The 24,357-nt window shown below is 49.7% G+C and overlaps 1 protein-coding gene across 5 annotated transcripts in view; it reads right to left on the bottom strand.

Annotated features, from left to right (window-relative positions):
• Window positions 1-24,357, bottom strand: part of SHANK3 (SH3 and multiple ankyrin repeat domains 3) — a 445,396-nt gene that overhangs the window by 204,715 nt on the left and 216,324 nt on the right. For all 5 annotated transcript variants that reach the window (XR_009764300.1, XM_061637962.1, XM_061637959.1 and 2 more), the window contains one exon: window positions 7,892-8,097. Coding sequence is in view for 4 of the 5 variants with exons in the window: in XM_061637962.1 (XP_061493946.1) it covers window positions 7,892-8,097 (206 nt within the window). In the remaining variant the exon portion in view is untranslated. The remainder of the gene's footprint in view (window positions 1-7,891; window positions 8,098-24,357) is intronic.

Here is a 24,357-nt window from a genome sequence, read left to right on the forward strand (position 1 = left end):
AGCAGGGAGGAGAATCCATTAGCTCTGCCTGTCGTTGGCTCTGGCGCCACCTACTGTTGGCACCCCTGTCTTCTGCCCTACCAGTTCCAAGCAGCACCTGCCACCACTGACATTCACCTTCCCCAGAAAGCGTTGGGCCCTTTACAGCAAAAGACAGACCACAGAAAACACCCCCACTCCTCAAATCCCCAATTTAAGACTGTGGGTTTATTATCCAGCTCTGCGACATTTCAGAGTAGTTAGATGCATGTCAGAAATTGCACGTTGCTCCCAAGGTTGATGACCAAGTTGTTTTTACACGGCTAAGCCTTCCCCACCCTCCACAGTTCTGGGCTGGCTTTGGAAATGTGATGTATGGATTGTAAAGAGCATGAAGAGCCCACTGCAGGATCAGGCCAGTGGCCCATCTAGTCCAGAATCCTGTTCCCACAGTCGTCAGCCGGATGCCGCAATGAGAAGTTCAGAAAGAGGACCTGACTACAAGAGCACTCTCCCTTCCTGCGGTTTCCAACAGCTGGTATTCAGAAGCAATTTGACATACATCAGGCTGCTTCAGAGAGGTAGAAAGAAGCTTCTTGTCTGGTCCTCCACTTTCTTAAATTGTTGTCATGTCAGCACCAGGATCATAAGGTGTAGGAGCTGCATGCATTACACCCAGCAAGGTTTCTAGATGGGGCTGCAATTTCAAATTAGTAATGATGGACCTCTTTGGAGTTTCATATTTTAGATGCATCCTGAGCATTCTGGACAGGTGGGACAAAAATCCATATTCTACTCCCATAGCTCTCTCTCTCTCTCTCTCTCTCTCTCTCTCACACACACACACACACACACACACAGAGAGAGAGAGAGAGAGAGAGAGAGAGAGAGAGAAAGAGAGAGAAAGAGAGAGAGAGAGCTTTTGACAGGCCACTTGCATCACACATTGCTCTGAAGAGAGCTTTCCTCACTCGTAACCATGGGAGTACAACTCAAGTCCTTCACAGCAACAGCTTCAGCTACGCCTGATCCGCATGCAGAATTCACAAAGAGAACACACAAACCCCGTCCTCGTTCCACAGCATGCCTTTTCCTCCAGAGCAGGGATGGGGAACCGGGCTCCCTGCTGATCATGCTAGACTATAACTCCCATCATCCCTTACCATTGGCCATCCTGGCAGGGGCTCATGGGAGTTGGAGGCCAGCCAAAGATATTCACCACCACTCTAGAGCCACCAGCTTGGTCTCATATTTATCAGCCCCTGAACTCGATTCATCATCTCCACGGGTTTGTTCACGTGATCACTTTGCTCTTGGCTGAATCACCGCCCCCATAAAATAAAATAAAAACCTGCCTGGCTTGCTGTGCGCTTGATGCAAACACGAACATATGAAGGGCTCTGGTAGATCAGGCCAAAGGGGGCCCATCTAGTCCAATATCCCGATCTTACAGTGCCCAACCAGATGTTCCACAGAGAAGCTCACAAGCAGGACGTGAGCGCAACTCTCCCCTCCTACAGTTTCCAGCAATTGGTATTTGGAAGCAGGCTGCCTCTGATCGTGTGGGCATAGCATAGCGCATCTGAACCTCTGTCTTCATTCAAAGTGATTATTAAAGGGGTCATGTGTCACCTAGTCCAACTTCTGGCAAAAAGTAGGCACATTTATCCAGACATCCCCTAATCCAGACCATAACTGGAAAAGAAATGTGCTTTTGAAAGGGGGGGTTGGCAGATTCAAACTGTGTACACACAGAATGGTCCAAATAAAAAATAGAAGCATGGCAGAATAACCTATCAATGCAACTCTGGAAAAAAGGAAAAATAATCAGGAACTGCAAATTCTGGGAAGAAATTAGGATGGTAATAACATGGTAAGCATCCCTTCCCAAGATCCCCCAAACTCAGGAGCTTAGTCAACTTAGGTGTGCAATTAAGGCTTTTTAATTTGCAGGCAGGCTTCTAGCCTGAGTAGGCTTAGTTCTCTGTTGTGCTATTTTAATTTCTCCTGCTGGATTTTTATTTTTACATTTGGCTGTTTCTCATTGCGATTAGGTCATTGTTGTATTAGGCTGCCGTTTTATTGTTGCTTGGCTTTGATAATATTTCGACGGAAAACCAGATTATAAAGTAAACTGACATTTTCTAGAGAAATTGTATTCAACCCCCCTCCCCCGTTGTCTTTAGGGGCTTGCAAATTAAAACACACACACACACAATTAGGGGATATGCAAAACCTCACTGAGAAATTTGGCTGGCTTTAAGCTTTTTAGATTTTACACATGCAGGGACCTCAAAAATCCAGTGGTAACTCAGCCACCACAAGTGAACACAGGAACTTCAAGTCAGACCATTGGTGCATCTGGCTCAGTACTGTCCACGCTGGCTGGCAGCAGCTCTCCAGGCTTTCAAAGGCAGGGAGCATCTGCCAGCCCTGCCTGAAGATGCCACCAGGGACTGAACCTGGGACCTTCTGCATGCCACGCAGGTCCTCTGCCCCTGAGCTACGATGGCCTTTCCCCAAGTGATTGGGGGAACGGGGCCATGTCCTTTTCTCTGTTCCACATAAGAACTTGGGGGTTGTCCTCTTCCCATCTCTCTCTCCTTTTGTGGTGACCACACCACTCGCCTCTTTAAGCCAGGGATGGGGAACCTTTGGCCCTCCAGATATCGCTGGACTACAACTCCCAGCATCCTTGGCCATGATTCCTGGGGCTGATGGCAGTTGTAGTTCAGCAACATCTGGAGGGCCAAAGGTTCCATACAACTTCTTGAGACTCTTCAAGGAAGGGTCTGTATCTTCCTTGCCCCCTTTTTTCTGTCCAGCAGGGTCTCCTGCCTCATCTTCCCTCACACCCTCTTCTGCACAAGCTCATGAGTGCCTGCCATTCTCTACCCACCTCTGGCTCTCCTTCCCCTTATAGGTCTGTTCACACTATCCAGCATCCCCACACACACCTTGGGAGTTCATGGAGCCAGCCATGGGCTCAGAGGTACTATTTGTGCAAACATGCACTTCTCAAGGAAACTGTCTACATAACCACCGCCGTGGTCTGTACTATAAGTAGTGGCAGCTCTGAGGTACTGCAACCATGCAAATCACAGTGGAAGAAAGGCTTCCAGTCACCATGAACCGGACACATTTTGTTCCGCCACTCCTAGCGCATGGAACAATGTTCTAGTCTCTAATTCAGATGAGAGTGCTTCGTTCTTCAGCAAATCCTTTCAGAATTGAACCTCTCCTTACACATGCACACACATTAAGTAGACAGAGAGCCCTCTGGGCTGAGATTGCATCAACTGTATCGTGTACAGCACCCAGCACATTAATGAGGGGTTATAAGTGACAGGCCAGCAACAAATCCTGAAGCATAGTGCAAAAAGTCTCAGCGCAGTGACAGTCAGTTCCACATTCTGACAGTCAGTTCAGACCCAGAACTCCCGGCCAGAGAGCTTTGTGTCCCTCTCTTGAATCCACAGCAGACGAGCAAGTTCTAGTTGAACAATATTTTCTCACACACAATGAGCATTTCCAGGCAACTTTGATTTGATTTTTTTTAAAGAAAGAATTCAGATCTTTGTTGGCCCTTTCTTCCCATGACAAGCAGCGTGTCATGGAAGCAGTGATGGCCACCAACACAGATGGCTTTAAGGGAGGGTTAAACAATCTCATGGAGGAGGAGGCGGCTCTCAGTGGCTACTAGACTAGCCACGACAGCTATGCTCTGCTACCACCGTTAAAGTCAGCTTCCCACATGTTGGGAATCACAAGTGGGGACAGTGCTGCTACACTCAGGCCCTGCTTTTGGGCTTCCCCCTGGTGTATCTCTTGGCCACGGTGAGAACAGGGTGCTGGACCACCACTGATCCAGCAGGTTCTCTTTATGTCTTAGTGCAGGGGTTCCCAAAGTATGGTCCCCGGACCACAGTGGTCCATGAGCTTCATTCAGGTGGTCTGCGACTCGTCTGTGAAGAACCCAAACAATCTGAATTCTAAAGAAGTCTATGGAATGCAAATTGTAATGCAATAAAATATAATAAATAAAAGAAACAATTAAAATAAAATTAAAATCATACAGTGCCTAACACAACGCAGTACAATTGCTACAACCATTAAGTGTTCCGCCAAGACCTCAGCAATTTGCAAGTGGTCCGTGGGAGAAAAGGTTTGGGAACTGCTGGCTTAGAGGATGCACCCACCAAGAAGCCACACAAGAGCTTTATTGCCTCTCTCAAACAAGACAGAACAGTGACAGGGACCTCCTGAATCCACCCAGATACAGTCAAGTCTCGTGATTAAACCCTTAAGGCTGAGCCAGCCACACACAAAATATCCAGGAGCAAAAAGGCACTTCATTTTGTAAGATTAACAGCACACCAATATGACTTACTCCCAGGCAAGCAGGGTTGGGATTGCAGCCAAAGTTATTACCTGTAGACAATTTTATATCTGATAGAAAAGCTCTTTCAGAAGATTTTCTTAAACTTACTGCAGCTCCTTCAATAAGACTAATGTGACAACTGGGACTTTTGTACTGCACAATTCAGTAGGATTGTGAGGGTTGCCATCCAGAGGTAGCCACTGTGGGGCCCTCCAGGTGTTGATGGCCTACAACTCCCATCAGGATCCCTGACCACTGGGCATGCTGGCTGCTGGGAGCTGGACTCCAACAACATCCGAACGGTACCGTGTAGGCTACTGCTACATCTTATTACTCTTTGTGCGATATTGTTACCCTCACAATTATATATGGCGTGATGCACATCATTATTGTAATCACAGTTTGTGAACTTTTTTTGTCACTCCTGATGACCCTTTTCTTATTGCTTTCTGTAAAGAGCCATGCTATCTCTAACATACCCCATACTCTCACAAAAACTGCAGCTCCTAAGGTTACTTGAAAACAGCCATGGCAGTGAAATAGCATCTACAAAAGGGTTCGTCGCCTGTGCGCCTTTCTCTGGGGCTACCTTGCCTTCTAGCCTCCAGCGCTTCCGTTCGTCCTCAGCATGCGTAAAGTAGAGTAACTTTTCTCCCTCCTTCCCAACATCCAGATACCTTCCCCAGTTACAGGCAACTTGCTGCCCACACCTCTGCTTGTGGCCAGTGTCAAAGAACAAGCAGCTCAGCCATGCTCAAATACAGGGATGGACAGCTCAATCCACCCCACCCCCAAACTGCACCCTTACCTGCCCAAACACCAGATGCTTGTAGTGGCTGTTCCTACCCAGCCCTGACCAATGGGGGCGGGTTCATTGGGGGGGCACTGCTTCCTAGAAGGTGGGGAGGGGCTAGCTCCAATCAGGACTGCGGCAGAAGGATCAAAGCTCCCCCACTCCATGCCATGGCCCCAGTCTGGCTCTCCCCTGCACCAGCTACCATGGTTTTTGTTTAAATGCCCCATGCCATGATGGCATGACAAACGTGTCGGGTGTGGCCCCAACTCTCCAGTTGGCCAGCCCTGAATGTGCTTGAGTGGCACACTGACCAATTGATTCATTGGTATCTAGGAAAACATAAACTAAAATGGTGGAGTTTAAAACATGGTAGATTTGAGTAATATCACAGAAAGACACATGTACCCTATATAGAGCAATCTTTTTTTATAAAAAAGGAGTTTTAAAGACCTTTGGAAGCCACAGTTTTGCAAAGGTATGGGGCAGGCTTCATTAGCGAGAGCTGGACCTTACAGAGAACAGTTCCCTAGCCTTCATTGGGTAAGAGCCCTGATAGTCAAAACAGGTTGGAAACTAGTGCAGTTTGGTGGCAGCAGAAGGTACACAGCAAGGAACGCTGTAGATTCCTTTTTCCTTGCACGTTTTCAAGGAATAGCCATCTGCCAGGAACCCTTCAGGCGTAAAGTATTCTGGCTCCAAGTTCTACAAGGCCACTTGCTGAGTTCCTTCCAACCATAAGAGCTGCTTCACGTGTTACAATTCCTACTGGTCCGTGATACTGTATCACCACTAAAAATGGGAATTTATGAAGGGCATGCATGTCTTTGCACCATGAATTCACAACGGAACAGTGACAGTTCTTCGCAGCACTCTTCCACAGTGACTAGGAGGTGAAGAGCAGCCTCCTCTGCCACCCACTTGCTGCAGTCCCAGTGAGCCTGTGACACGCATCTGCTGCATGAACCCATAATAGTTGCCAACTCTCCACCCATCTGTTGCATTGCACACACAGAGTTGTGTTCCGACCAGTTACTTGCACACAAGTGTAAGGTGTGTCGTTCTGTACCTGCTAAAAGCCATGTAAATTGCTGACATGTGCGCAGTGAACCCTAAGCCATGTCCTGTACTGAACCTTGGAGCTTCTTAAGTTTGGCCTTGGGCATGATCCATTTGTCAAGAAGTCACACATCACACTTTTTTAGTGTATCCACTGAGGTAAGATGCATCCTTTGCCAATAAGTCTGCATCAGCACCAAGTCAGGTGGAAGGAAAAGAGGAGCTCTTTGCCATCCCACCACTGGAGGCTGGTTCTAAGGACACATGGGACATGGCCAACCAACCTCCGCCTGTCCTCAGCCAGCCCCCACCTGCCCGCCTTCTCACATACAACCCATCCAGGGGTTGGAGTCCCTGCCCACCACCTTCCCCCACTTTAGTCTCAGTGTTGCCTTTGTAGATGGAGGGAGCGGAGCAAAAGGGGAAGGAGTTGGCTCCACCTGCGCCTCCACCTCCGCCTCCTATTGGGCTCCCCCCGCCTCTCGCCCCACTGGGCGCCAGCCCTCACTGCCATCCCACAACTTGCAGGGATGGTGATCCTTTGGCACTCCAGATAAGAACATAAGAACATAAGAGCCTGCTGGATCAGGCCAGTGGCCCATCTAGTCCAGCATCCTGTTCTCACAGTGGCCAACCAGGTGCCCGGGGGAAGCCCGCAAGCAGGACCCGAGTGCAAGAACACTCTCCCCTCCTGAGGCTTCCGGCAACTGGTTTTCAGAAGCAAGCTGCCTCTGACTAGGGTGGCAGAGCACAGCCATCACGGCTAGTAGCCATTGATAGCCCTGTCCTCCATGAATTTGTCTAATCTTCTTTTAAAGCCATCCAAGCTGGTGGCCATTACTGCATCTTGTGGGAGCAAATTCCATAGTTTAACTATGCGCTGAGTAAAGAAGTACTTCCTTTTGTCTGTCCTGAATCTTCCAACATTCAGCTTCTTTGAATGTCCACGAGTTCTAGTATTATGAGAGAGGGAGAAGAACTTTTCTCTATCCACTTTCTCAATGCCATGCATAATTTTATACACTTCTATCATGTCTCCTCTGACCCGCCTTTTCTCTAAACTAAAAAGCCCCAAATGCTGCAACCTTTCCTCGTAAGGGAGTCGCTCCACCCCTTGATCATTCTGGTTGCTGAACTAGGGTTCCCATCATCCCCAGCAAGCATGGCCCATGGGCAAGGATGATGGGAGTTGTGCTTCAGCAACATCTGGAGTGCCAAAGATTCGACACTCCTGCAAGATGTCAACCTCGGTCCCACACTCGGACAGACAGAGAGGCTGGGGGGAAATCCCTGGAATGCATGCACAAGCTCTGGGGCCGTGACCTCTCGGTTCGACTTCAGGGGCTTCACAGAGGGAGGGTCTGCTCGGGGCTGCTGCCGGGACTAGCCAGGCATTAGGAGGATACTGCTGAGGTCGAGTCTTCTCTAAAAGGCAAGATGCTGCCCCACCGCCAGGCTGACCCCTCCCTGCAAAATCCGCCCCAGGGGAGGCTGCCTCGCCCACCTCTTTCCCTCCGCTTTCCGAAGCTCCGTCTTCCCAATGTCGCCACGGGGTCCCTGCCCAGCCGCCCCCACCCGGCAAACTCCTGTAAGCCCCTCCCCCACTTGATCCAAACTTGCCTGCCAAAGACGGGGGAGGCGAGTCCTGCAACCCCGCCCCCCCGCCCTCACTCACTCACCCTTGACGGCCTCTCCGCGGTTGAGCTGGATCTCGCCCTCGCCCTGCGGCGTGTAGCTCTTCACGACGATGAACTTGCGGCCGGGCACGGCGCTGTACAGCTTCCTCTTGGGGCCTCGCAGCGGGGCCGGCGCGGCGTGCGGGGTGGGTTCCACGCCCGGCCCGGCGCCCGGCGCCCCCCCAGGCCCGCTCCCGCTCCCGCTGGGGCTGTAAACGAAAATATACGTTACGGTGGTGATGCCCGCCGGGGGCGGCGGCGGCTGCTGCAGGAGCGCCATGCCCGCGGCGCCGGACCCCTCCCTGGATCGGGGCCGCCCGGGAGGGATGGGAGGCAGGGGCCGATGGGGAGGGAGGAGGCAGGCGGGAGGGTGGGCGCAGCGAGCCGGGTTCGGGCAGGAGGGAGGCGCCTTTGCCTGCCGGGCTCCGCAAGGCTCAGCGCGCCCCGGGCAGCCGCAGCGAGGGGAGCCGGAGTCGCTGCAGCCGCCGCCAGGAGCCGGAGCCCGCCGCTCGTCGCCCGGCCGGGGCTCCGCCGGGCCGGCTGCCGAGGCGGGGATGCTGGGGCCGGGCACTGCCGCTGCTCCTGCCGCCGCCGCCGCCGCGTCCAGCCGCCGCCGCCACCTCCGAGGGCAGCGCCATGGCTCTGCTCCGGCGGCCCCCGATCCGGACCCTGCTCCGGATCGCGCTGCCCGGCTCAACTCAGCTGCGGCCGGCGGGATTCTGCGGCGGTGGCGGCCGCCTCCGCTGCTCCTCCGCGCCGCCGCTGCTGCCCGCACATGGCGGCGAGGCGAGGGGGCGGCCTGGCTGCCAGCAACCCCGGCCGGCTCCGGCGGCTCGTGCGGGCGCCGTGGCAGGTGCCTCCCCGAGCCGCGCGGCTCCTCCCCTTCGGCGGGAGGCGGGGCCCATCTGGCCGTGCCCCCCTCCCTGCCTGCGTCCCCGGGGGGGGTCAGCGCTCGCCTTGGCCAAAGTCCGTCGCCGGCCGGCTGGCCTCCTCGCCTCGCCCCGGAGCTGCTCTCCAGGTGTTGCCCGCGCCTGGCCCCGTCCTGCCTGCCTCCTTTTCCCGGGAAAGACCCTCCTCCCCCTCCTGGCCCCGTGTCGGGGACGCCCCCTTCCCTTCCTGGCGTAATTAGAGCTGCAAAAGAATTTAGGGGGGGAGGCATCGTCGCGCTCTCTTGCCCTTCAAAAGAGAACACAAGGCAGGCATTCAACAGGTGGAGCTTTCTCTCCAGGAATGGAAAGTTGGCACCTGTTGATTTTCTATGGCTGTTTGAGGCACAGGAGCCCCCTTCTCCGGAAGAAAGAAGTTGCAACCCAGGGAGAATTCAGCCCCCATCCGGCCAAGGGATGTCCCTGGAACCACGCCAGAGGCCCCTCTTCTCTCTCCCTCCCTTTCTGGTCTGTTCCCTCCTCGCCCCCATACGTGTTAACTGCCCCCCACTATCCAGGGCCTCCTCGGAACCTGCTCTCAACACACAAAGAGGTGAAGTAACAGTAAAGAGAGAGCATGTGCAGAGTGCTTTCAGTCACTGCAAAACACCCATGAGCAGCAACAGCTGAACCCTCCCCAACACACACCCAATTGGGCTGAAAACGGAGGCTTTTCCCAGGCAGAGCACATGGCTCCCAAGCTGGCCTGCCCTGCCAGCCCCTCTCCTTTGACGGGTAAGCGTTAGGGGGAAGGGGGGAGCTGCAGGGAGAGCCAGACAGGCTGCCGGTTGCAGACAGTTTCCTGCATTGAGCTGTCATTCCACCCACTGCCACCTCTTGACCCCAGAGTGCCCACCCGGGCCCTTGGCCCTGGATTCAAACTCAGCCTTGGAGGTGGAACGTTCATAGCAGGACCCAAGCATGGGATGTAATGCTGCATGAGCAAGTACGCACAAGCATGTCCAAAAGGCCCTCAACTTACTAGTAATTTACATAGAAAGCTGGGTCAATCTCGCTCAGTGTCGCCTACACTGACTGGGAGTGGTTCGCCAGGTTTCACAGGGGTTTCTCTCAGCCCTACCTGAAGACACCAGGGATCGAACTTAGGTCCTTTTGCAAGCAGAAGCAGGTGCCCTGCCCCAAACGGGAAGGTGCCTTGTGCTGGGTCAGACTGCTGGTGCATCTAGCTCAGTAATGTGAACACTGACTGGCAGCGGCTTTCAGGGATTCCAGGCAAGGAGCCTTTCCCAGCTCTACCAGAGACTGAACCTGGGGCCTTCTGCGTGCTCAGCCACTGAGACACGACGGTCCACAACATTTGCTGCCAGCTTCTTGCAGGGACCACATCTCCCGACAGCAGCAGCTGTCACCCTACCTCAGCCTCCATTTCCACCTGGCACAAAGAAAGGTGGCCTGAATGGAAGACAAGGAGAGAGGAGGGCTGGAACTGAGCCAAGGGTTTAATCTTAGCCAAGACTTGACCCCAGTATCAAAGCTCAAGCCCTGAGACGTGCCACTGAGAGATAAAGAACAATGTTTCTGAGGATGTGCAGAGGGTATTCACCTCTGCAGCCCCAACATATCTGAGATGAGGGTGGAGAGCAGCTAAGAGACAGAATTTCAAAGCAGCATTGAGACCACCACCACTGCCTCTCATTTGGAAACTGAGCAGAGATGGGGGGGATCTCTCTCCCAGCATGGTCCCAGAGTGCAGGACACGGAATAATGGGCTCAAGTTGCAGGAAGCCAGATTTCCACTGGACATCAGGAAAAACCTCCTGTTAGCGCCATACGACAATGGAACCAATTACCTAGAGAGGCGCCAAGTTAAAACCTTCCTCTTTTCTCAGGCATTTTAGTCTATTTTAGTCTTTTAAATATGTTTAACTGATTTTAGATTTGTGGATGCCTACATACATGTTCCTTGCACTGAATTATTGAATTTTATTGTGTATATTTATATTCCTCTGTTGTACACCGCCCAGAGAGCTATGCTAGTTGGGCAGTATACAAATTCAACAAATAAATAAAATAAATAATAAAATTGGAAAGCAGGTGTGCTTCATTCCGCCACTCCCCAAATGGATGCCTTCCAGCTGTTTTAGACTACAACTCCCATCAGCCCCAGTCAAGCCAGGCATGCTCCCAGCGGCCAAAGCATCATATGTCCATGCCAGCCAGGGCTGATGGGAGTTGTAATCCCAAACAGGCAAAACGATCTTGGCATCAGATCATGTCTGGCAGCATGCTGGATACAACTGCCTCCCTGTAGTTCAACTGGCACTTCCAAAGGAACTTTTTTTTTTAAATCCCTGTGATCTCAACATATTATGTCAAGTGTCTGGACCAAGGTGCAGCTACAGAATGGCTTGCTTCCCTCTGTGGGAACAGTTACAGGGATTTCTGCTTTAACTCCCTCCTAAGTCAGTCTGATGTGACCAGTCACATCCCTGAGACACAAACAAAACTCTTCTGCTCAGGGTTGGTTCACGGCTTACATTTTGACAAAATGCCAAAGGGAACTCAGGACGAAGGGATGTTTTCCACTCTACCAGCGATGGCTAGCAGCTCCATGGCAGCGGGGCAGCAGGATCTGTTCTGAGTTTTACTCCAAGCTTTCAGCACCTCGGACAGCTCCTTGGAAGTTTGGACTAAAACCCAGGGCAGATTCCACTGCCCCAGTGACATGGGGCCTCCTGCCACCACTGCACTCTAGACATGTTCCAGGCAATGGGCTGCAGCTCCTCCCAGCCCACAAACAGAGGGGAGAACGCTTTGCAGCCAGCTCTGCTCCATAATACACGAAGCTGCCCTGAAACCTCCCCAGGAAATGCAACTGGGTAATGCTCCATGCGAATCCTGTTCCTAGCTGCGGAAATTCCTGATGGCTCTGAAGAAGAGAGAGCTCTCCTTGCATAGACCCTATGCCAGCTCACCCAACCTGATGTCCTCCAGATGTTTAGGACTCTAAACTAACTGAGGCTCAATCCAGACAAGCCTGAGATGCCACTAGTGGGTGGTTCTTCTGACCGAATGGTGGATGTCCAACCTGTCCTGGACGGGGTTGCACTCCCCCTGAAGGAGCAGGTTCATAGCTTGGGGGTTCTCCTAGAACCATCTCTGTCACTTGAGGCTCAGACAGCCTCGGTGGCACAGAGTGCCTCCTACCAACTTCGGTTGGTGGCCCAACTACGTCCCTATCTGGACAGGGATAACCTGGCTTCAGTTGTCCATGCTCTGGTAACCTCTAAATTAGATTACTGCAATGCACTCTACGTGGGGCTGCCTTTGAAGACGGTTCGGAAACTGCAGCTTGTGCAAAATGCAGCGGCCAGATTTGTAACAGGGACCAGACAGATTCTGGCCCGCTTGCACTGACTGCCTGTATGTTTCCGAGCTCGATTCAAGGTGCTGGTTTTGACCTATAAAGCCTTACATGGCTTAGGACAATACCTGATAGATGCTTCTCCCGATACGAACCCACCTGTATACTACGGTCAACATTCAAGGCCCTCCTCCGGGTGTCTCCTCCGAGGGAAGCTGGGAGGCTGGCAACAAGGGAGAGGGCCTTCTCACTGGTGGCCCCCAAATTATGGAATGATCTTCTTGACGAGGTGCACCTGGTGCCAACCCTGTTATCTTTTTGGCACCAGGTCAAGACTTTCCTGTTCTCCCAGGCATTTTAGCATGTGTTTTTAAATTGCTTTTTAAAAAAATGTGTTTTAAATTCGTATATTTGTTTTTAATGTTTTTAATGGTTGTAAACCGCCCAGAGAGCTTTGGCTATGGAGCGGTATATTATTATTATTATTATTTATTAAACTTATATACCGCCCGACTAGCGATAGCTCTCTGGGCGGTTAACATAAAATACAAATGAAATAAATAAATAAACAAACTCCCCTCAGCCCCAGCCAGCACAGGCTGTGAGATTGTAGTCCAAAACATCTGGAAGGCAACAAGTCCGCAGCACAAATGAAAAGCCTTTCCTGACTTCAGTGGGCCATGCCTGAAGCAGAAAGGGTTAATCTCCCTGCTTTCTATCCCCATGGAAAACCACGAATCTGGGGGTTGCTGACTTTGTGCTGCGGCATCTCTGAGTCAGGCGGTTGACACAGATTTTGCATTCAGCTCAATTCCAGACTCCCTGGAGGACCACCACTCCTGGCCTTGCTACACAACAGCACCGGGCCCTGGAAAGAAGTGTTGCTTTGCTTAAAAATAAATAAATGCAAGTTAGTCACTCATAAATATTAGAAAGGCGCCATCTCTGTTATCTCTGTTATCTTTTGGGCACCTATTGAAGACCTTCTTCTTTCAACAAGCCGTTTAAGTTGAGATCTTATCCCATTCTGCTTCTGTGTTGGAATTGCTTTTTAATATGTTTTTAAAACCCTTTTTTAAAAAAACCATTGTTTGTAACCTTTTTATTAAAAAGTTTTAAAAGCTTTTAAAAAAAATGTTTTTAAAGATGTTTTGTTTTAATGTATTTTAAAGTCTGTTTTTATGATGTTTAAAGTGTTTTTAGTGCTTTTGTTTGCCACCCTGGGCTCGTGCTGGGAGGAAGGGCGGGATGTAAATCAAATAATAAATAAATAAATAAATAAATAACACTGATTAACACTGATTAAAAATGGCTCTTAGTCATAATTAACTGTTCAAACAAAGCAGAATGAGAGCAGCTCACAGGCTCTTTAGGTGGAAAACCTTTGTGGTTGAAGAACATGCTTGCTTTATTTATTTTAGTTGTTCCCCCCCCCCCCCGAAAAGTGAAACTGAAAGCCACTTATAAAACCAAACATTTAAAACACGTTTAAAACAAGAATTAAAAAAATGTAAAATACGCCATGAACACCACCACCCCTGCAAAGAAAAGCAGAACAGTTAAGCTCCAAATGCTTGGCAGAACAAGAATGTTTTTCCTGGCGCCTAAAAGCAGTTAGTGACTGTGCCAGGCATGCCTCCCTGGGGAGAACACTCCATAAATGGGGAGCCACCACTGAGGCGGCCTGTTTATGTGTTGAAAGGCACCATATTTCTAAGGACTAGCGACGGGGGAAACTCTCCTCAGCCCTGTTCAGAATCAGCTCAGTATTTATGAGCTTGTCTTGCGAGTGTTCAGAATTTCCAAGCTCTCTTCTGAATCAAGAGTGTGGATACACTCACACTGATGGCGCTGCACTCAAGCTTGTGACTGCATTGTAGCACAGTTTGGTGCCACGTGCATCAGCGTACTGGCAGTGGTTGCAAATGGTGCAATGCTGTGGCCCAGACATTTCCCCAATTCATCAAGGGTTCAGAGTTGTTTTGTAAACCACGTGCCCATTTAAAAATTCATACAGTTTCTCAGCAATCAATGGAGTTTCATCATCATAGAAGCTCATAATTGCCTGGTTTGGTAAACACTTTGTTCAGCTGTGCTGCATATTAACTATTGAGAACCACTTCCCCTACAATTTCTTCTCTGGCCTGGAATGTTAAATGAGATTCTCCGTGTGCATATTCAATGTATTATATTATGGGTGTGAATTCGCTTTCACAAGCATCAAGAACTTCAGCGAATCCACCTAACAAGCGGCTGGTTTGTGGCACCCGGCCCACTGAAGACTGAATGCACCTGCACAGAATCGCCCAATACTAAGAGCCATTTCTCCAAGAATTTCTTCTCTGGGGCGCAATATTAAATACACAGTTCAGTTCAGCATTACAAGCTGGACAAATGTGTATACCAAACCTGGTAATTAAGAAATTGTATGCAGCCTTCCCCAACTTGGTGCCCTCCAGATGTTGCTGGACTATAGCTGCCATCATCCTTGACCTGAGTGGGAATGATGGCAGCTGGGGGTCCATCAGGAGGTCACCAGGTGAGGAAGGCTCTTCTAGGCCATCACTATTAATCATGTGGTGCTTCCTTGTGAGGCAGCTGATGAAAACATCTGTGCAATGTGAGGCAGAGGCAAAGACGGCAAACAAGATCTCTGAAAGAATAAAGAATGGGAGGGTAGCCCAACGAGAAAGGCTAATGAGTGTGCCTGGACTTACAGGCCAAATAACCCTCAGATCAGCCTGGCCATGACTGAATTTACTGGGCCATTCTGCCAGCAAAAGATCTGGGAGAGGAGCAGAGCGTAGGGGAGATGTGAACTTTCTTAGGCTTCATCTCTCTCTCTGTGATATCAGCTGCCTTGCCCAATATGTCACTTGAGGATGCTTGGGGGCAGGGGGTGCTCTCTCGGTCCAGCCTAGGATGGCAAGGCAGTCTTCTGTCATGATGGCTCAAGAGTTCCAGTGAGGCTGGACGAGATTGTTGCTAGAAGCAACAGGAGTTCTGAGGAAAGAGGCTACAGCTTGAGGTCTCCCAGGTAACATTTAGCAAGAAAAGAGTGAAAGAGCCACTGTTCACTGGATCCAACGGAGTTAGGACAAGGGTCAGCCCATTCAAATTAGAGGAAGGGGAGGGTTAGGAAGATCTTCCTAAAAGCCATTCGGCAAAGAATGTGGCTGACCAGGGATGTAGAACCATCTCCTTCTTTGGAGATTTGTACAAGAAACGCAGATTAGGTATCTGTGAGAGATCCTCACGGGACAGAAGATCCTATCTCATGACTGGCCACAAAAATTTGCTGGCTCTCTTATAAGTCAACAATATGCCAAGATAACAGCCCCTCCAGTTCCCTTCATTTCCCCACGAAGTCATGAAACACCGCTTTGCCAGTGACCCAACTAAAATGCATGCTTTGAGGGCCAGTGGACAGCAAGCGCTTCTTCAGGGGAAACAGACTTGGCTAAACCTTCAAAGAGAAACCCATAGCAGCAGTTCAACAACAGAGAAGGCTGACACCTGGGGAGGCTGTGGTGTCTCCTCCCTTAAGAAAAAGGTTGGATAGACATCATTTGTTAGGGCAGGGGGATGGAGAGATGACATGAGCCACCTTCGCAGTCCCATGGACCTTCAGGACTAAGGCTGCAATCTGATGAACACTTGCATGGGGGGAAGTCCCACTGAACTCAGTGAGACTTGCTTCTGAATAATCGTGCACCAAATTGGACTGCAAAACTCTGACTGACAAGCTGTCACAGGAAACAGCCAACAAAAAACTGGAAACAAATATCCATAAGCCTAGATCCATAGTGGAGGACCTCCGACCCATGGGCCCAGATTAAGCCTGGCAGGAGTCCTCTTTTGGCCTGTGAGGCTGTTTTCCCCAGACCATGCTCCAAACCATCTGTGATGGCAGGTGTGGGGCATGTGAAGACATAGCTGCCACTGGACAATCAGGAGCCTTAAAGTGCGCTCTGGATTGCTCCTTGGCAAGTGCGGCTTGCATGTGGCACTTTTTAGATTTGGTGCCAAATGCAAGCCCTGCTGGGACTGGTTCCTCTTGGGAGCTCCTGAGTTCAGCTGATCGCTGCTGAAAGTGGATGTTGCAATCAGCACTGATCAGCTGCACTCCAGAGTTTCCAGACAGGAACCCATGAGATTGACATGGAACATCTGGGGTGCAGCAGCATGCGCGTGTGGGGGGGCAGACTTACAGGACAAATTAAGACCCTTGCCAGGCCAGCTGGGTCATCTGATGTCATAGAGAAGTCAGGGGAATGACATGTGGGCGGGGCATGGGGAAGCTCAGGATCCGGCCTGCTGGCTGGCTCCCTGCTTTGGCCTGCTTTCACTTCTCCGTCCTTACACTACTTCTTGAAGAGCATCACTGTTAATTACACAGAATGCACCGTTCCATTGTGCTTGAAATGCCTTCCGACTGCCTCCTTCCCCCTCCTCTCCCCCAAGTCCGGGGAACAACTCACGCTAAGAAATGTGTGCCCACCCAGTGCTCATTTAGCAGTAAGCAAAGGATTTTTTAAAAAGCCTTCCTAAAGAAAACAGTCCGCAGGAGTGCAATTTTAATATAAAACAAGGGTACATTTCATCTCCTCTCTAATCCTGTAATTTACGGTATTTCCCGCAGAAAAATGCAAAGTCGTATGCAACCTTTAACAATAGGCCATCAGATAATGTGTGAGATGCACGCCCACTTGTAAGTGGATGCCAGAAGATTTAAAGCTAACTCCTTTAGAACAGCTGGTATTCTCAGACATTGCTGACCTAACTAGAGGCATCCCAGGCACTTGGGGTGGGGGTGGGGTGAGGCTAATTAATGGGGCCTGCCTGTATGCACAGGAATGACCAAGCTGGTCAGTCGGCCCCGAGGGCAGCAGCTCTGTTTGTGAAAGAAAGCAGATGGTCACAGGAGGCAAAAGCCCTGAATGAAGTAAATGGTTAAATCCAAAGTGTGCCCCCCTGCTATCGACCACCTGTCCAGGAGTGACAGCAACTGCAAGGAGTGGAGGAGGATCTGGAAGGCCAGCAAAAGCAGCCGTCAGAAGAGTGACCAGGACTGGGAGGGTGGGGTGCAGATTTCATGCCCATCAAGAGCGACCATACTGTTCTGAGACAGGCAGGCAGCCTGCCTGGAAGCCTCACCCAGGCTGAGTCCACAGGTACAGGAGTTACCTAAAGGGCACTCTTCCCTTTCTCATGACTTCACACGGTCCACAGCAGAATCTGGGCACTGAAAACAGGGAGGGAGAAACACTTTTCACTATCCATTGGGTCATCCCCAAATGGTTGCTTTATTCACACTCGCCTCCTGGTTGTGTGGGGTTGCACTAGAGTGAAACAAGTCACATGACACACCAGGTCCCTGGGAAGAAGACAAAAGAGGACTAAGCAGAAATCGGTGTCTGTAATTCTTTGAGCCAAGGGTTGGATTGGGAATATGTGCAAGGATTCAGAGCTCCTCCAGTCCCACACACACACATACTTTCTGGGCCACAGTAGGATCCTTGGGCCTCCTCCCTTCCTCTCCCCCTCCTCTAAGTGTTACAAACCAAGGTCGGATATTCAGTAAGCCTACACTGAGGACAGATCTCAGAAAGCAAGGCAGATTTTCAGAGAAGGGAGGAAGACTTTAGCAAGAGGTCACTATCACTACATGTAGACATTAATTTTGAAGGGCATAAAGGAAAACACTGAATAAACATAGCCTCGTCGAAATCACCACCTTCAAAGAGCCTGGAAGGCAAGAGTCCAGCTTTCTTACGTAAAAGTGATATACATAAGTTTCAAGGCTGTCGCAAAACCAAGCCCCACCAAAGAGCAGAGCAAGAGAGACTTCCTAAGGAAGTGGTATGCTGCAAAAAATTGCAGTGCCTTCCAGTGGTGGCTGGTGCCCACGGGGGGGGGTAGGGCGGAAGGCAGGGAGCCCCACAGTCGGCAGCACAAGAGCCAATGACCGGCAGAGCCAACTAGCTCTGCTTTGCTTCACCCTTCTCCTCCTCCTTGTCGGGTTCTGCAGGGCTGCTAGTCAGGGCCACCCTCGTCTAGTTGTAAGAGAAAAGGCAAGGCAGGCGAGGCAGGCTAAAGCTGGTGACCCCAATGGACCAGACTGCACTGGCACCTTCAACACAGAGGGGGGGTCTGCTGGCCCAAGATCCCTCCTGCTCAGGATGCCCAGACCCCATTAAGTACCTCAGAAAATGACCTTCTTACTCCAGGTCAGGCTACTTGCCCAGTGCTGCTGACTTTGACGTGCAGCTTCTCTCCAGGGTCTCAGCTGGAGAAAGGTCTTATCTGAGTTACTTTTAAGTGGAGGTGTGTGCAGGGGGGGTTGCATGCAAAGCAGATACTCTCCTGTTGAGCTACGGACCCTCCCCAGAATGTCTAATTGAAATATTCACAACTCCACAGGCTGTACCTGGCAAGACCAGAGATCAACAGGGGAAGCTTTGAAAGCCACTGAGGGACAGAAAAACACAGGCTTTCTCCAAGCTGATCAAAGTTGTATTTTGCCTCCAGGATGCTTCAAGTTATAACAAGGCTCCAACTGCCTTGAGAGGTCTTTGAAGTTGGAATGATGACTATGCATAAAAGGACATGAGCAACTTTACCAGCTGCCCGAGAAAGGGAGCATGAGCCCTTTGTTTGCAATGGGATGGATCTCTGGACAATTGAAGCAAAACACCACTGTGATTAGTGTGCAACACTAGTTCTGGGGCCCAGGGTAAACGAGGGCCTCTCCTGCACAAGGGGAATATACAGTGTAGAAGTAACATGTGAGATAACCCCATATTATATTAAATACTTTCATATAACATATTATGCTATATAATGGCTGTAATAAAACAATAACAACAATTTTGTGGAAGCTTAAAGACTAGGCAAATATTATTGTGGCATTGCCTCCTGCAGATGCCATCTTATCAGGACGTTCGTTCTGCACAATACAGGAAACGGGCCTTTAGTGTGGCGGCACCTACCCTGTGGAATTCCCTCCGCTTAAATATTAGGCAGGCGCCATCTCTGCTATCTTTTTGGCGGCTTTTTAAGACTTTCCTCTTTCAACAAGCCTTTTAAGTTGAGACCTTATCCCAGTCTGCGTCTGTGTTAGAATTGCTTGTTAATGTTTTTTTTAATAATATGTTTTTAACCCTTTTAAAAAAGATGTTTTTAAAGCTTTTTTTAAAAAATGTGTTTAATGTTGTTTTATTTTACTGGATTTTAAGGTCTGTTTTTATGATGTTTTAAAGTGTTTCTAGCGTTTCTGTTTGCCGCCCTGGGCTCCTGCTGGGAGGAAGGGTGGGGTATAAATCAAATAATAAATAAATATATAAATGTCTATAAGGCACAAGACTGTTTACTGTTTTTTTCTGCAACAGACTAAGGGCGCATCCAGCGTGTCCCTATTTTGGAGTGGGATTCAATCACATTCCAACAAATTCCGGTTGTTCTACTATAGTTGATTGGGCAGTCTCTTGAACGAGAACCTCTACTTCTCCAAAAGACTGGAGTTCTTGCGATAAGGAAAGTGATGCGAAAATGCACTGGGGAGTGACATAGTGTCATCTAACACCCGTGCAAACCAATCAGGATGAATGTTGAATAAAAAGGTCGTCTGGAAATGTCCCAACACAGCTGCTCCATTCTTTGGGAACATCTGATGAGGCCTTTCTTCCCCAGATGAGTGCAGAGTGAGGGAGGGGAGGGAGATCATCACGGGATGAGCAAAGGAGGGACTCACTCCCACCCCTCTGTTATACTGTGGCACATCCACTGTACATGGGAGCAGGTCAGGGAGGAGACCCAAGCCATGCATAACGCAAACAAAGAGGGAGTCACATCTTCCAAAGGTGAAAACAACAGGTGCACAGATTGGGGATGCTCCCGTACATTGTTTTTCAAGGGGAGGGGGCAGGAGATTTCTTTATCAAGGGAAAAGCTTGTTTATCAAGAGTTTAAAAGCTCATAGCAGAAACAGTGGTGAGTGCTAACATTTCCACCAATGAATATAGTTTGCCGCATTGGGGAGGGGATCCGGAGCAGGGGGCCTTTTCCCTCGTTGTGGCCTCCCCCCCTCCCCAGTTATGGAACTTCCCTCCATCACTGGCTTCAACACAGTCGGAATTTCACCTCATGGGGAAGCCATTTTTGTTTCCCAAGAGCGCTCTTGGCACTCACGTTTAGGCAAAGGGGGTCAAAGACCAGAATGCTGAAGTATTTTATAGAAAACTGGTTTTATTGCAAGATTTTTTTCAAAGAAGCCCAACGTGTTTCAGCCTGTAATCACAGGCCTTCATCAGGGGATAATGAACTTTTACAATGGTTAACCGGACAATTTTGGTCCTGTATTGTACTGATAACAATCCTCTTATATTAGGCCAAACTCTTCTGCCCTCTTTCCCTCGCGGTAGGAGCAGCAAATGCCTGTTAAATGTTGTGAAGGCATTTGCATTTGAGGCCATTGTTCCTCTGCAGACTCAACTTGGGAACAGAGATGGGGGACAAATTCTATTCAGTTTGTATTTAAAACAGAACCTGTTGAATTCATACTTTCCAAAACAATATGAGAACCAAAACAGAGCCAGCCATCCTTTGAACTTTGCACCTCTCCAAAGTAAGCCGTGCAGTTCTGCAACCAAAGTTCCCAAAAACGCATATATGGGGGGGGGTGCATAACAATGACTATATTAGTGAACATTACATTTCTTAGGAGAAATTGCTTGCAAAAATATGTACACTGGTCAAAACTGCAGACAAAAATGTGTGTATTAGGAGAAATTTGCACTAAAATGCAAGAATTTTCACAAAGATTTTTTTTAAAAAAATAGCACAAATTGCTGTAAAGATGTGGAGAACTGAATTTGGAAAAATGAGAAACTGAGAGAACTGAAATTGACAGATCCTTCCATCTCTACTGGTGCTTACTTCTGTGTAAGCATGCATAGGATCCGGTTGCACTAATGCTCTATCATGACGACTACGGATGTAAGTAGCTGGAAATAAACTACAGAGTGGCTGCAGCCATTCCAGTAAAACACAGACTTGCTGGAGGGAGGTGGGGGGCATTTCTTGCGTCCTTTGCATCATCCTTCTTTCCAGCAACACCCCACTTTCTCAAAGTGATAAATCTGAGCAATTTCCACACATCCGTGCATCCTCATGTGAGGTTTTAAAGCAAACAGCTAAACTAAACAGGGCCAGGTGGCATTCAGGCTCTCAAGAGACTCCTTTCCTGCTGAGCCCAGCTGGTGCCACCTGAGAAAGCCTGCCTGCCTGCCTGCACTGTTCTTGAATGCTTGGAATGGCTGAGAAGCAGACCAGATTGCCAAGGCTCCAGGATGTACACGGATCTGCAGCCCCAACCGGACTGGGGATATTCCGGGCAAAAGATACGGAGGAGGGGAGGCTGAGGCGTCAGAGGAGGATTGTGTTGAGGGTTATTCACGTTGTGAGTCACAGAAACCCGGGCTTTTTCATAAGATTGTTGCCCCCCCCCACCCATTGCAAGCAGAATATCCTTGAACTAGAAAAGGCAAAGTAATAACCAGTGGTGTGTGTGTGTGGAGTACCTTGTGAATGAGGCAAGGCAAATGCACTTGGAGCTGTTTTAGCTTAGAAAAAAAGACAACACAGCAAGAGGTTTCATACCCTGAGGTATGGCGTGGAAGATGCAAGGAGAGAGATGTTTCCCTCCCCCTCTCTCAACTGCCTGCCTGCAGTTCATACGGAGGGACGCTGTAAGTGGGACGCTGTAAGTGCTCCCTCCTCCCAGGGGGCCTTGAATCTCCCTCTGCACCCCAGCAACTATGGTGGCCAATCCACTGCTGCACAATGATGAATGAAGTCTGTTTGTGTTTCAAGGTGCCCCCGCCAGTTTGAATTTATCCAAATATCATTTCTGTCTCCATCGCCAGCAAACCTCTGGCTAGGGGGGAAATGGAGCGACGTCCACATCTAGAGTGACACGTTCTCCACGTGGCTTCTTTTGGTGAAATGCCACTATTCTTATTTTTAAGCCTGCCAGTAGAGGCCCACACTCTCTTTCCAGGCACTGATGCGAGGGAGGGAGGGAAAGATAGAGTGCCCTATTCCCTTTAATGTCCACATCCCCTTTTGAGAATTATTCCTGTTTGCAAAATGACTGGATGAGAGGTTCTGTTTTCCTATCAATCCAGTTCAGGATAAATTCCCCTCCTTCACACCCACAGATATGGCCATTAGGTTTATAGTAAGTTTGCCATGGGCTTTGGGGTCAAGACTGGGGGTGGGGAACCACTTTTGACCCCCCCCAAAGGGCTGCATTCTCTCATTGCCAATCCTCTGAGTGCTACATGATGGCTGTGGGTGGGCCCCAAAAGTTGGGTGGGGCCAAAGTTGGTAACAGGTGGGGACACTCTCCCACAAACACATACATTCACCATACACACATGCAGACCCACACACATGCACACCATCACGCAGTCATGTATGCAGGCGGATACACAGCCTCCCTCCTCATCTGATCAGCTGTAGAGATCATCTGAGGAGTGGGGGCGATCATTTTCATTCCCACCATGGCACAGGGATGGGTGAGGAGGGATAATCCTTCCTACACAGCCCAGCACCAAGATGGGGATGGAAATCATGCCACTCTCCCTTGACTCTGTGTTGTCTTTGCTTGTTCCAGTGTTGTGGGTTGGCAGGGCCCACCATGGATGATTAGATGAGCCAGACTGTGCCCAGGGGCTGGGAGTCCTCCACCCTTGGGGTAGACTGAGCATTCCAGCTTCAGTTCTATAAAGACATCCCTTCCCAGCCCTCCTGATTTCAGGGGCAAGCCTGGCAATGCAACAGTCCTAGCTGTGTCAAACCAGAGCTTGGAAAAGTTACTTTTTTTGAACTACAACTCCCATCAGCCCAATCCAGTGGCCATGCTGGCTGGGGCTGATGGGAGTTGTAGTTTTAAAAAGTAACTTTTCCAAGCTCTGTGTCAAACTATGAGAAATATGGTTCCCCCCCCCCAGCTCTGCTCTAAATCCATCTTTCAAGGTTTTTCAAGAGTTGAGTCTCTCCCTTCAACAATCTTGGGGAACAACTCTTTCAAAGAGGGACATGTAAACCCATCAAGCGTAGTTTGTCATTTGCCAGGTTCCCGAGATTGATTTGCAAATGATGTTGATGGCATACAGCAGAATGTGCCAATTAGCTGCGGGCCTCTGCATCTTGACATATTCCGATACAGCCTTCACCACTGGAAAAGTTCACCACCACAGCTTGCAAACAGATCCTCTCTATAGAGACTGTTAAAAAAAGAAACGCAACAAAACCATCTCCCCGCTTCCATAACAACTAATTCTGAAAAGATGGACAGAATTATCGCGACATGATGTGTATCTCATACAATGTACCAGATGCCCCATTGGTAACTATGTGGGTAAATGTGAGCACCCTTTAAGATGCAGGGGGGAAAATGATGATGGAGAAGAACAGCTTGTGGTTCATGAAAATGGATTGCCTTCAAGTTGAACCCTATGAACAGGGATTTCATGGTAAGCAGTATTCAGAGGGGTTTTCCCATTGCCTCCCTCTGAGCCTAGTCCTCCTCAGCTGGCTAGGGCCTGCTCAGCTTGCCCCAGCTACACAAGCCAGCCCCTTCCTTGTCCGCAACTGCCAGCTGGGGGGCAACTGGGCTATTTGGGACTATGCAGCTTGCCCACGGCTGCACAGATGGCAGGGCAGTAACTCCTGAGCCACTCCCTGTGGGTGATCTTTAGCTGGCCCTCGACACCCAGGAGACACAAGCGGGGATTTGAACTCACAGACTCTGGACTCCCAGCCAGGCTCTCCTTCCCACTGTGCTACACCAGCTGTGGTTCAAAGGCAGAGAGTATTTCTCTACAAACGACGACTCTCTGCCAGGCCTCTCAGCCTGCTTCCACAAGGCACACATATGGAACACGTATGTAGCCAGTCTGTGTCAAGGTAGATCTATGTCAGGGTGTGTCAGGCTAAGTGTGCCAGCAGGTCTGACACAAGAGGACAGTTGCAGGACACGTTGACAGTTTAATGAGAGGGATTTTCTTTTTTAGCCCACCCAGTTCCAAGGGCTCTGGGGGACAGAAAGTGAAATGTTACCTCTCAATCTAGTGTGGTTGTGCGCAAGTACGCGCACACAGGGAAGGGATATTCTGACTTGGCTCACTAAGTAAGAGCGTCAAGTGCATGGG

This window comes from Rhineura floridana, chromosome 8 (genome assembly GCF_030035675.1).
Source record: "Rhineura floridana isolate rRhiFlo1 chromosome 8, rRhiFlo1.hap2, whole genome shotgun sequence".
In the NCBI taxonomy this organism is placed as follows: domain Eukaryota; kingdom Metazoa; phylum Chordata; class Lepidosauria; order Squamata; family Rhineuridae; genus Rhineura; species Rhineura floridana.